The sequence below is a fragment of the Sceloporus occidentalis genome, unplaced genomic scaffold, assembly GCF_023333645.1.
Source record: "Sceloporus occidentalis isolate IW3139 unplaced genomic scaffold, rSceOcc1.0.p SCAF_1, whole genome shotgun sequence".
NCBI classification, from domain to species: domain Eukaryota; kingdom Metazoa; phylum Chordata; class Lepidosauria; order Squamata; family Phrynosomatidae; genus Sceloporus; species Sceloporus occidentalis.
Window position 1 is genome coordinate 209,169,579 of NW_028316981.1, and position 13,506 is coordinate 209,183,084.

Here is a 13,506-nt window from a genome sequence, read left to right on the forward strand (position 1 = left end):
TCTGTCTTGAGTGCATGTGTCCCTAGCAGGGGTGGAGAGGGGAAAAAGAAGGGGATTTTCTATGAGTCTCCAAATTTCTAGCATTGCATTAACTCAAAATTCTTGCTTAAATGTTTGGAGGCAGAGTTTAGGCAACCCAAGAAAACAGGCAGGCAAGGGTACCAAGGGAATATGAACATGGCAAATGTAAGAGATCTAGAGGTGAATAATTTTGAACATCTCACTCTCTACAATGCTAAAAATGTGGTGACTGGAAAGAAAGAAAAAAACCATGGGGAACAGATTTCTTATTTGGGGGATAAAAACCCGTATTTTGCTACACTCCTCTCCCCATAGCTACACCCTCAGTCTTTAAGCTAGCCACTGGAGGACTTGGAGCAGTGGCTCCAATTGCAACATTGCTAGTTCAGCCTTGCTGCTAGAGACTCTAGGGAGTCTAGGGTTGCATCCCTAGCAAAGCTCTGGGGCCACAACCAACTACAACTCCCAGAACTCCATAGCATTAAGCCAGGGCAGTTAGTGGTGTGAAACTGGATTATTTCTGCAGTATGGATGAACTCTGGGACTAAGAGTCCCAGTCCCATCATCAGGGGGCTCCTGCCACCATGATTTTCCAACCTTTTGTACCCCAAAGTACATTGTTTGCTAGGAGAGGAGCACACCAGTGGAGCTACACAGAGAGCTTTCTCTCCATGATTTTTGTTAACATTTGGGTCAAATATTCTCAAAACCATGAACTTTTGCACAGGCTCAGACCTCTTTGGTATGAGCAGCAGGATGTTTGCATTGCCCTACATAAGACATTGTGCTCTATCTGGGTGTGCCTTTCGAAAATGTTCAGTCAATGCAAAATGAAGGAGACCAGCATGAGCTAGTATTTTCTTTTCCCACAACAGCCTACTTAGGGGTCTCTTAGGATTTTATCATATGGCTGCCATTCTTGCTGCAATCACATTAAGGAAGTGTATGCATAACATTTTGGGAACATTCCGTATTGTATGTGCCATCATTAGCATGATCGGACTGTTGCTGGCCCACATGCACCCTTCAACCCTTGTCCTTTACCCTGTCTCCCTGCTCTAGGCCCTACCTAGGAATGACTTTCATTTTTGTGTGTGGTGGGGTTGTTTTTTAATGCAATTTTGAAGTTTTGCTAATACAGCTTAACATGAATGAATAGACTTTTTTAAAACCACAAGCTATTCTGGAATAGCAAGGGGGAGGGGAGGGGGAGAGAGGAGGAGAGTCTAACACCACATGAGAATGTAATTCTGAAACTGCTACAGAAGTAAGTTATAGTTGACTCTCCGAATTTTTATCCATGGATTTAATCGTTGACAGGTTGAAAATATGTAAAAAAAATATACAAATACCAATAAGCAAACCTTGATTTTGCTATTTTATGTAAGGGACACCTTTTTACTACACCACTGTATTTAATGGGACTTGAACATCTACAGATTTTGGTACCCATGGGGGCTCCTGGAACCAAAACTTAGTGGACTAGCACTATACACAGTGCAATTGGGAACATATTGACAGGTTTTCCCCATCAACGGCAAGGCGCTTGGAATTCACGACAGCAACAAGAAGGATATAATACTGTGTGATAGGTATCCCCAAAGGCACTATTATCAAACTTTTATGGTGGCTTAAAAGCAGTGTGTGATAAAGTTCTTAAAAGTATTTATTTCTTTGAAACTTGCTGGAAAGGAAGGGAAACTTAATTGTTATGTTTTGCACTCTCTTAAATGTTATATCTGTCTTATCTGTCTTATATTCTCAGCACTGCTGCTGTTGTATTGTTTCTGGCTTGCTCTTTTTCAGTGTAGGTGCTATTTTAAACTTCTAATTCACTATGAACATGAATATGTGCATATGACTGGCAGCCTAAAAATACTTCAACTGAAAATCACCTTTATTGTCAGCTTCACTGTCATCACCATCATCCAAGGTGTTGTCCTTTCTCTCTTAAATCAGGGCAGATTGGAGGGGGATTGCTTGGGAAAACAGAGAAATGGTAATTCTCTTGATTGCAGATATGAAAACCTGCTGGTTGCATTTTTATTGTGCCGCCCAAAATTTCATCCACATGTTCACCTTGCCCATGCTCTGAATCCAGTTGTGAGAAATTTTGTGCATATTTTGGCATGTATTTTTCCCCGTGCATGATTTTAATGCATTGATTAAAACATTGTGTACATTTTTCAAACATGTAAACATGGTTGCAGGCATTGATGAGGAAGGCCTGATGTCCCAGCTTTCTTCCAAGAATCAAAAACCAAAAGAGACAAGCATTTCTGTTAATCAACTCATAGATCACAAGGTAGCTTCATTCATTCAGAAAATGCCAGCTCATGCCAATTTGTTTTTTATTCCTATTCCTTATATTTCCCACTCTATTCAGTGGTATTGTTCATGGGAAGCCCACAGTGGATTATGCCCTTAAACTCTATACAAGACACTAATGGCTAAGATGGTACATCAGAGGACCTTATCACACAGGGAAAATTGGGGGTTTAAACAGCGATTATTCTAAGCAAAACGTGATGTCACAATTAAGATTTTCACACACATCGCTATTAAACGGGCAATAAACAACAAATCATTTCTGGGATTTCCTCATGAATAATTTGTTGCTGTTTATTGCCTGTTTATTGCCTGTTCAATAGTGACGTTGTGTGAAAATCCTAATTGCGATATAATGTTTGCATGGGATAATCGCTGTTTAACCCCAAATTTTGCCCAATTTCACCTGTGTGATAAGATGCATAGTCTACGTTTCATAAAATTGTAAATCAGTAGCTGTGTTGCACTCATGCAATGAGCTCCTGTTAGTGTATTGCAAAGATGTGCAGCAAGAGTGTCCTGATGCACATTGGGCACTTCTTATGTGCACTAAATTCTCCCATTGTGCTGTGGCATTTCCTAGCTGGTGTCTGGATATGCATTGGAGAATATCCCAATATGCATCAGTGCCTACTGCATATCAGGTCATGGTGTGTTCGTTACTCCACTCATCAGTTAGAATAATCCAAGCCATTGTATTCCCCATCACCATGTACAGATGTGAGTGCTGTAAGTGAAAAAAGTGCCTAAGAAGAAAATCACCTCATTTGAGATGTGCTGGAGAAGAGTGCTGAGGATACCGTGGACAGCCAAAAAGACAAATAAATAATAATAATAATAAAATCTTTATTTATAGCCCGCCTTTCCATAGATCAAGGCGGGTTACAATGTGCTAAAATGTACAAAGTATACAAATTACACCGCATAATACACATATTACACTACACAATAAAACAGCAATAAGATACGTTAAAAACGACAAGTAACAACATCCAAGCTAGCACAGAATGCAACAGCGGTGGAGGGAGAGAAGAAGTTTCATTGGGGACGCTAGGGGAAAGCCTGCTGGAAAAGGAAGGTTTTTAACCCCTTCCTGAATAGGTCGAGGGAGGTGGCCGAGTGGAGCTCGCCAGGAAGCGAGTTCCAGAGCCGTGGGGCCAAGATAGAGAAGGAATATTTAGCATCTGGAACTCTCAATAGTTGCTTCCCAGCCGACCTGAGTGTGCGGGGTGGATTATATGGAGAGAGGCGGTCCTCCAAGTACCCTGGGCCCAGGCCATTTAGGGCTTTAGGTAATAACCAACACCTTGTATTGCGCTTGGAAGCGAATAGGCAGCCAATGTAGATCTTTAAAGACAGGTGTTATATGACTGGCCCTGGAGGATCCAGTGACCAGTCTTGCTGCCATATTCTGAACCAATTGTAGCTTCCGAGTATGGTACAAGAGTTGCCCCATGTAGAGCGCATTACAGAAGTCCAACCGAGAGGTTACCAGAGCATGTACCACCGTATCAAGGTCCCCCTGGCCCAGATAAGGTCGCAGCTGGCATATCAGCCGAAGCTGATAACAGGTGCTCCTGACCATCTCATCCACCTGAGATGTAAGCTGGAGTGACGAGTCCAGGAGCACCCCCAGACTGCGAACGGAGTCCTTCAGGGGGAGAGTGACCCCATTCAGGACAGGTGGACAAACATCCATCCCCGGGCCCAGGGAACCTATCATGAGCACTTCCGTTTTCTCTGGATTCAAACTGAGTCTGTTTTCCCTCATCCAGCCCATTACCGACTCCAGACAGGCATCCAGAGGAGAGATGCCATCCCTAGTCACTGCATCAACAATTGGGTCCTAGAACAGATCAAGCCTGAAACCTTCCTGGAAGCCAAAACAATCAAAATGAGGCTATCATACTTTGGCCAGATCATGAGAAGGCACTATTAGAAAAAACAATAATACTTGGAAAGGGAGAGGGTAGCAGAAAGATAGGAAGACCACAGATGAATAGACTCAATCAGGGAGGTTACGGGCCTAAATTTGCAAGACCTAAGTAGAGCAGTGGAAGACAAAGGGGCCTGGAGATGTCTCATTCACCAAAACTGCATCATCTTTTATAACATTATGAGGCACAGAAAACAGCAGTTATGAAGATAAAGCTAAGCTTGCAGGATAAATCAGTTTATGAACATATGTCACTTTGGTTTGCAGGATTGTTATTTCTTTAAGATTTGATCTTGTTGAAGATAGGAACTGACTAGTTTATGTCAATTAAGCAAAATGAGCAACTTAATTAAATTTATTTTTAACTTAATTAATTGACTTAAGTTGAAATCTCTGTATTAACTTGATGCCAGAATTTAAGTTATTAATTAAGCCATTTGTTTGATTGACTCACTGAGAATGACTGCAAGAGAACAACAGCTGCAACATTTCACAGCTGGTTCTTCATCCAAGCCCTAGTTCTCTTAAATTTTTGCAAAACTACTCTTTTTTGGTACTTCCTTCACTCTGGGGAATTACAATGTTTAGGTTACAAGATCCAAGTAGATTACTGTATTTTGTGGTTAGATGACCATCACAATTAATTCAGTATCAATAATTAAAAAAGAATAAAGCAACATAGAGATTGAGGTCCTGGACACAAGTGGTGCCCAGCAGTGTCGGGGAGAGGGCTACATTTGAATGGCCTCCATGCAAAGGAGACCTGAGACCTTTTGCAACTGGCATGAGGTGCCATGCTGTCATACTTGGGGAAGGGGCAGAGACATGGCCATTATAAGCCCTGGCCACCCTTTCACATGTCCCTTTGTGAGCTCAGCACAATGACTACCCACTGACCTCTGTGCAGTCTGAGCATTGCTTGTTGATATGGGGATGGGTAGGATTTTTTCCCCACTCTTTTAACTCACTCTTTTTTTGGGAGGGCTACCCCACATTGTAGCTGAGGGAAGTTGGGACAATTGGCTAGAGTGGTGAAAATAAATAGGCCTCCATCTGGCACATTAACATGGGAGAAGGTAAGAATTCTAGTGTACTCCTTTGGCACACTTGTGGTGTAAGGTGGAGCTCTGGAACCGAGCTCCACCTGAGATCCTGGATGGAGAAGGGCTCTGCCCTTGAAGAATTTCTTAGGTTTATTTTCATTTCTAAAGTCCTATAACTTGGGTAAGAGCACCTGGATTTGCCTTCCAGCAGATATCCAGCCAGGCAGCAACCCAGCCACTGCATTGTCTCCCCCCAGATCAGAGGTTTTGCTCAAGAGAAGGCTGAAGAAGTAGTCAAGGGATGATACCTAGTCTCAGTTGAGCCCACATCAGGTTGATCTTTGTGTTGCTTCTTCCAGGGACATTACAAGGTAAATAGGTCAACGCAATGCCCCTCACATAACCCATCTTTTGTGTCTGATTTTGTAATTCCATGGGAGGACATCCAAGGAGAGTTTAGAAGGTGGTATCTTCCCTGGATTCAGATAGACCACCTCTGTACTAAACCAGACAGTGCACAGAGACTCCTCACTTGTCCCAATAAACTCAGTTGTGAAACTCTTAATGCTGGACTTTTGCTGAGATCCACATTGGAACTAATAAACAAAAGAAAATGTGGGGGTAAGAAGTTGAGATCATAAGAGACAGAGAAAAGGAAAGCAAAAAGAGAATTGTTGGCTGAATGAAAAATGGGGTTTTCAAACAATTATATAGCTGTTTTCTTCTCTTCCAAGCTCATAATGGGATGGGGGCAAAGAGCAAAATCAAGGGGTATTTTGCAAAGAATTTTCACCCCCCCCCCAAAAAAAAAATTGGCAGAAAATCAATTTATAATCCTGCCAAGTTGGGGGGGGGGGAGCTTTGAAGCTATGAAATGATGAACTTTGATATCTGAATCATCCTGTGCTAGAGCATTGTCATGTTCATATAATTTACTATTTAATAATTAACCTTTCTCTCATATATCAATGACATTTTACCTTGCCCATTATTGATTTTTAAACTTGCTTTTTAAAAATTTCAAAACTAAACTGGCATCCATCTATATTACACATCTAAGTAAGATGTGTTTTGCTGTGACTACGTGCCCAACTTTCAATCTTTTTTTGAGAATATTGCCTCAAACTAGCAACAATATTCTTCTTTCCAGTCATCTCACATAATTGCTCCTTTGATAATGGAGAGAATAAAGCAAGAATTCAGCCGAGTGATTCATAACTCTTGTTTTAGAACAAAAATGTGCAGAGCTGTATGAAAACCAAGATTGAACTACATGTCCCATTGTGGTTTGTACAATAAAAGGCCTGTCAGTATTGTGAGGCTTAATAACTTCCCTCACTTAGAACATCTCTTCATGTGTTTTTTATTTAAAAAAAACTAGTCTTGTAATTTGATTTTACAAGGCTGCTAGGGAAGTCGGCCTTATAGTCAATACTAAACCATACAGACAAATATAAACAAATATAGATGTTGCTAGTTTTGCTTCTCTTTATTAAGACAGTGAGATGAGACAAGAAATGGTGGCCTGGCAAATAAACATGGGTCACGTCCTCATTTTGGAATAAACTGATTGGGTCTATATATTCCCAGCTAGTTAGCAAATAGGAATGGGAATGGATCAGAATGATTACCCTGTGAATTATTTATCATGTAGCTATTTCTAAGATTTCTTTGAGGAGTAACTGATCCCCCCCCCCCTTTCCACAGAAGAATGTTTAACTAGAAGGCATCCTGGTGCAATCCAAGACATTTTCTTGCCTAAGGTGATGGACAAGATGGTGCCTGTGTTCTATACAAAACTCTAATGGACAGCCACTTAAATCTTACTCTAATACTGGTGATGGGATACAAGCTGGCATATACCTGAAAGTAGCAGGATATTTTCAGGGGAAGTGTTCAGACTGTGTGGAATACACCCCTCTGTCCTCCAAGAGAAGGGTTTTTTATGCCTGCCCAGCCCCCTTTCTTCCTTGTACTCTGTTTAGCTGGAAGTTTATTTTGCAGTATCATTATTGAGTAGATGGTGAAGACAGATGGCAGAAACACAGATCTTCACTGCAGCAATGTATCTGCAGGAAGTAATGTAATAAGAAATTGAGCTGGGAAAGAATAAGATTACGTTCTAGCTGATCTGACTGTAGCTACGTGTGCCTGCCTGCCGCAGGCATGGTCTACAGCAGAACTATGGATCTATAAATCTGGCAACCAAAATAAAATCATAAAAAGTAGGTGGTGAAAGAAAAAACCTTATTCGTATATGTCTTTTGGAAGATGGTTTTAAATGTTTAAACCAACGGTTTGAAATTTTTCAGCAAATTTTTTTGGGAAAAGAATGAAGGCACAATCAAATAATGGAAATATTATGAGAGAGAATGCTATTCAGTCCAGAACTGTATCTTCTAAATATGCCTAACATAGTAGATATTCAAACCGAGAAGAAATTTAGAAGACTTTTACTCTATAAGATAGCAGCGGCCAGGATGTTGTATGCACAGAACTGCAGGGGGGGGGGGGATAGCAACACTAGAAGAGTGGCTAATCAGACTAAGAAGTTTATTGCATTGAAGAATAAATTGTTTATTGCTGCTGTTTTCAACTCGGGATGCAGGCAGATATTATTACATGGAAAATGCTGTTGATGCCCAGCTGTATCCCACCAAAAATCTGGCTAGAAGCTGCGCTCGGCTGGTTGATTTGCAAAGTTGGGAGCGCCAGCTGAGTCCAGAAGTTGTGAAAGTTTGAAATCATAAATAGATTTCTCTAATCAACTTGATCTTTGTCCCAGCTTTTGTTTTCATGATCTCTCTCTCTCTCTCTCTGTTCAAATGCAGATGGGGAAGAGATTAGTCCTTTCATGTTGCCCTGTTTAATACCACAGAAATCTATCATGGTGCATTAATCATCAACATTATGATCATCAGGAGACTATACAGAAGACTTTTAAATATAGTGTTACTAAACACATTCTTTTACCCTTTTTCCTCCAACGTTGTTGTTGTTGTTGTTGTGTGTTTCAAGTCATTTCTCACTTATGGCAACCCTGCAGTGAATTTACTATGGAGCTTTCTGGGGCTGAGAATATGTGGCTCACCCAAGGCCACCCAATGGTTTTTTTATGATCTAGCAGGGAATCTAGCCCTGATCTCCAGAATCATAGTCTAATACTTTAACCTCTATGCTGCACTCAGTACTCCTCGAGTAGGACCACTTTCTAAATTTTTAATTCAGCTAGTTTAACTTTATGTTGTTTTGAAAAACTGACTTTTCAATCCTCCTAAGGAGGTCAGAGCATCAGCCACAGTTCTGAAAGACAAGCCTCATATATAAAAATTGACCATAGCAAAGTCCAGTTAGCTTTAACAGTATACAAGCCTCAGGCACCATCTGACTGACATAGCTTTCAAACAGCATCTTCTTTTAGTCATCAGCAGTTCCTCCTCCCATCTACTCAGTGAATTATGTAATCAAAGAGCAGCAGAAAGCTTAATAAGTAAACCTACATCAAATTCTGTTTGCTGTACGCTAGCTTTGGCAATTTAATATACTGCAAGAAAGGTAAATCAAATTTAATTTGCTCTCCAGATACCACCCGGCTAGCATGGATGAGACACAAGGTGAAATTAGAGATACTTAGTAATGATGCATGTCCTGGGAATTCTAGAACCTCTGGTAAAATGCCCTTAAATACTTGCAGTACATTTGGATTCTCCTATGTGGTGCAAAGCTTCCCTCTTCAAAGACCCTCCCATCATTACAAATGCAACTCACAGAACTCATGTTCCCACAACGTATCAAAAGCAAACAAACATAAATAAATCATCAATTTATCAGAGATGCTCTAAGCACAGCTTCGCATCCATAAAAAGATAAGTATTCAGGAATATTACTTTTGGCATCTGCCCATATGGCTCATGGTAACACTTTGCCCACCCCCAACCTCTCATTTCTAGCAGATGACATTGAGAATGCAAAATTAACATTGGCCAGAATGCTCATCAGTAGGTAGGTATATGTGTGTGTCTGTGTACACACACACACACACACACACACACACACACACACACACATCTTTCATGGTGAGATAAACAGGAAGAGAGGAATTGAAAGGCACTTGAGGAACGCTCATCCATTTTGATTGAAAAATCCCAGATTTTATTTCTGTTCTTTCCAAAATAAACCAACCTGGAGAGCTGGTATATAAAGTTTCTGGTAGTACCAGAAGCTGACAGAAAATATTTTTGGATAAATAAAACATGGAAGTCTCTAAAATAGAATTAGAAAGAACAGGAACAAAGTCATGGACTTTCTGGCCATATACCTGAAACTGAGGCCTGTTACAGACAACCAAAATAAAGCTGCTTCGAGTCACAGTGGAGGTATGGTGTTTCAATGATGCATGCGTCCTAAGAGTCCAGAAGCCACACCAAAGCCACTATCCAGTCCTTAGGGCTGGAGCGTGGCTTTGGTGCGACTTCTGGACTCTTAGGATGCATGCATCATTGAAACACCATACCTCCACTGTGACTCGAAGCAGCTTTATTTTGGCTGTCTGTAACAGGCCTGAGAAAACCTAGACTCAATCTGGGATTTTTCAATCAATCCTGTTGCTGGGCTGAGTAATCCTGCTGCACAGTTAAACAAACCTACACCCTTGCACTGCTATTGTTCATTAACAGTTGAATAATCTTATCCAAACTGTAGATGTACATGATTTTAACTTTCTTAATTTGTCATTAACTATTACATAATTGTCTATGCTTTAGAAGTGTATATTATTATTATTATTATTATTATTATTATTATCTATTTCATATTTAAAATGGTTTTAAATTGTTTAAACTGTTCTTATTGTATGTTGCCCTGGTGGGATGTTACATGGTGGGATGTAAATATTTTTTTATTAACAAATGATATACTTTTACCTGGAGGTATGTTCAACTAAAGTCAAGGAGTTGACTCCTGAGTAGACCATAAAGGGTGATGGTGTTAAGACATATTAGCAACACAACCACCAGAAATGGTCCAAGACATTCTTCTGCCTGGACAGCTGAATCTTGCCTAGTGCTGGAGTAGAGGATTTTTCTTTATTACAAGAGATAACAATTTGCTTCTCATACTCAGATTTTCTTGTTCTCTTTTAGTTTAGTGACAGTCCTCACAGCAGCTAAAGAAGGGGAAGGAAGCATAGAAAACATGCTTTCCTACATGGAAAGCAATGTTACGGCACAGAAAATTTCTGAAAAATAAGTCATGCCAGACTAATCTGATCTCCTTTTTTGATAAAATTACCAACTTGGTAGACAAAGGGATATAGCATATCTGGATTTCAGTATAGGCTTTGACAAGCAACCTCCACCCTTTATATTCTTGTGAACAAGCTAGTCAAACAAGCTGGTGTGTGTGTGTGTGTGTGTGTGTGTGTGTGTGTGTGTTTTAATGATGTATATTTTAACTTGATTTTAATTTTTCTGACATTTAATTCTGTTTTAACTTTTGTATTTTGTGGTTTTTTAACAGTATTTTCAAATCATTGTAAGCCTCTTTGAGTCCCAATCTGGGAAAAAGGTTGGATAGAATTAAATGTTATAATAATAATAGTGGTAATAATAATAATAATAATTTGAAATAATAAATAGATTACATTAATCCACTTAACTTTTGTCTTAGATTTTGCTTTCATTATCTCTCTTTCTGTTCAAATGCAGATGGGGAAGAGACTGATCCTTTTATGTTAGCCTGTATAATACTACACACATCTGTCACATTGCATTAATCATCAACATTATGATCATCATGGGAATATTAAGAATACTTTTAAATGCAGTGTTGCTGAACACATCCTGAAGAAGTTTCATGTAGAGATGTGCCAAATATTTGCAAAAGACTTTTTTCCAGGAACATTTCTGTGATTTTTTCCCATTTCCTTCATTTTCCCTCCTACGCTACTACTCAAAAAGAGCCACTTTTTGCATTTTTAATTTTACATAGTTTAACTTTACAATGTTTTCTCCAAATATCCTTTACCATCCACCTCCATCGCAGTGCCTTAGAATGACACTAGGCTGAGGATATTACAGAGGATGGAAAATGGTACCCAAGTTGCAAAGTGACCTACATCCAAAGGTATTAAAAGAACTGGCAAATATAATCTAAGAACCATTAAGAATTGGAGAACAGGAGAAGTGCCAGCAGACTGGAGAATGTCAAATGTCCCGATCTTCAAAAAGGGAAAAAAGAGGATCCCAGCAATTATCATCCAGTTAGTCTGACATCAATACCAGGAAAGATTCTCAAGCAGATAATTAAACAGAGAGTCTGTGAACATTTAGAAAGCAATTCCAAGTTCACAAAAAGTCAAACATGGGTTTCTGAAAAATAAGTCATGCCAGACTAATCTGATCTCCTTTTTTGATAAAATTACCAACTTGGTAGACAAAGCGATATAGCATATCTGGATTTCAGTATAGGCTTTGACAAGCAACCTCCACCCTTTATATTCTTGCAAACAAGCTAGTCAAATGTGGACTAGACAATGCAACTGTTAGGTGGATTTGTTATTGGCTGACTGGACGAACCCAAAGGGTGCTCAACAATGGCTCCTTTTCATCCTGGAGAGAAGTGACTAGTGGGGTCCCACAGGGCTCTGTCCTGGGCCCAGTGCTATTCAACATCTTTATCAATGTTTTGGAGGACAGAATTGGGGGCATACTTATCAAATTTGCAGATGACACCAAATTAGGAGGAGTAGCCAACACCCCAGAGGACAGGATCAAAATTCAAAATGACCTTAATAGATTCTATGGTTGCTGTTGTGGTGGCAGCTTTCAGCATCATCCCCCCCCCCCCCATGTACAAAAGAGAAGGAAAAGGAAGATACAGGGGGTACTGTCTACATGAACAGAGAGCCTGGAGCAGAATTTGGAAAGTGTCTTCTGCCACTGGTGAACACCCTGTTTCTTTGCCTACAAAGGGAGTAGAGAAATTTGAGCAGATATTTGATACCACATTTACCCATGGTCATGTCCCAAGTGGATTCTTTGACTCTTCTGAAAGTGAACCCTACCTTGTCCCGAATCCCTTGTCTCACGTTTTCCCTTTCAGCTTCCATCTTGGCATATTTAGCTTTCCTCTCTTCTTCTTGCTGCCGAAGGGCCTCCTGTCGTTCTTCTTCCTTCTTGGCAGCATCTGGGTCCTTCTCCTCTTCTCCTCCCAGCATCTTCCCCATGTCTTTGGTAGCCCCTAAAAGACAAAAAATCAAAGAGGACTGTAAAGAGACAATTGAGGAGTGGGATGTGGGAAGGAATAAAGTGTTGCTTTTGTAAATAGGGAGCCAGTTCCAAAAGTATCTTTTCTAGGAACAGAATATGTCCTTCTACAGGACAAGGTGGGTTTGGGACCCAGGGATGGTTTCTTCATGCGTCCTCCCCCTTTCTAAAAAAGGACTTTTCTGACTTAAAACAGACCTGGGGTCAAGAATGTCTTAATGGCAACCCTGCCCCTGAGGCTTATGTACAATAAAGGTCAGGATACACATACAGTTTAAATGCCACAATTTTTTTAAAGCCAAGAATCTGGAGCATGGAAAAGTTAACGTCACAGAATCCTTCATTGCCCAGGACCAATGGCCATACTGGATGGAGAATACTGGGTGCTATAGTCCAATAAGATAAATCACCTGAGCTCCAAGCCAATATACAATTGTTCAAATGAGGCCGCTGTTTTTTCTTTGGAAATGGTTATAAAAGAGGTAGAATTCTCAGACTTGTCTTTCTCCTGGAAAAATCTCGAAGGCTAGAATGGGGTAGAGGGCTTGGGCAGAGAAGATCTGGAGTCATTTTCCTGTACATCCATGAAAACATCTGAGTGGAGGTGGGCAACATAGTTATCTTTCAGCCTAAAATGAATTGCATACAAACAATATTTTGGTGAAAGGATATTTGTGAAAGGAATTGAATCTGCTTACTGGGGCAATGTGGAAAGAAAAAAATTGTAATTACCATTTTTGTTATGACAGATATCTACAGTGCAAAGTTATGAGCCTATATAGTGTTTTCTCAGTGGGGTTCCTAGAATAGTTAGAATCATAGAATGAGAAGGGACTTCAAAGATCATCTAGTCTAATTCTTTAATCCCAATTAATTTTATAACAAATTGTATTTGTTCTTGGTAAAACCTGCA

The 13,506-nt window shown here is 40.1% G+C and overlaps 1 protein-coding gene across 1 annotated transcript in view; it reads right to left on the reverse strand.

Moving 5' to 3' along the window:
• Positions 1-13,506, reverse strand: part of LOC149323296 (complexin-1) — a 187,375-nt gene that overhangs the window by 76,151 nt on the left and 97,718 nt on the right. Inside the window, exon 3 of the mRNA XM_089488715.1 lies at positions 12,392-12,567. Coding sequence (XP_089344841.1) covers positions 12,392-12,567 — 176 coding nt within the window. The remainder of the gene's footprint in view (positions 1-12,391; positions 12,568-13,506) is intronic.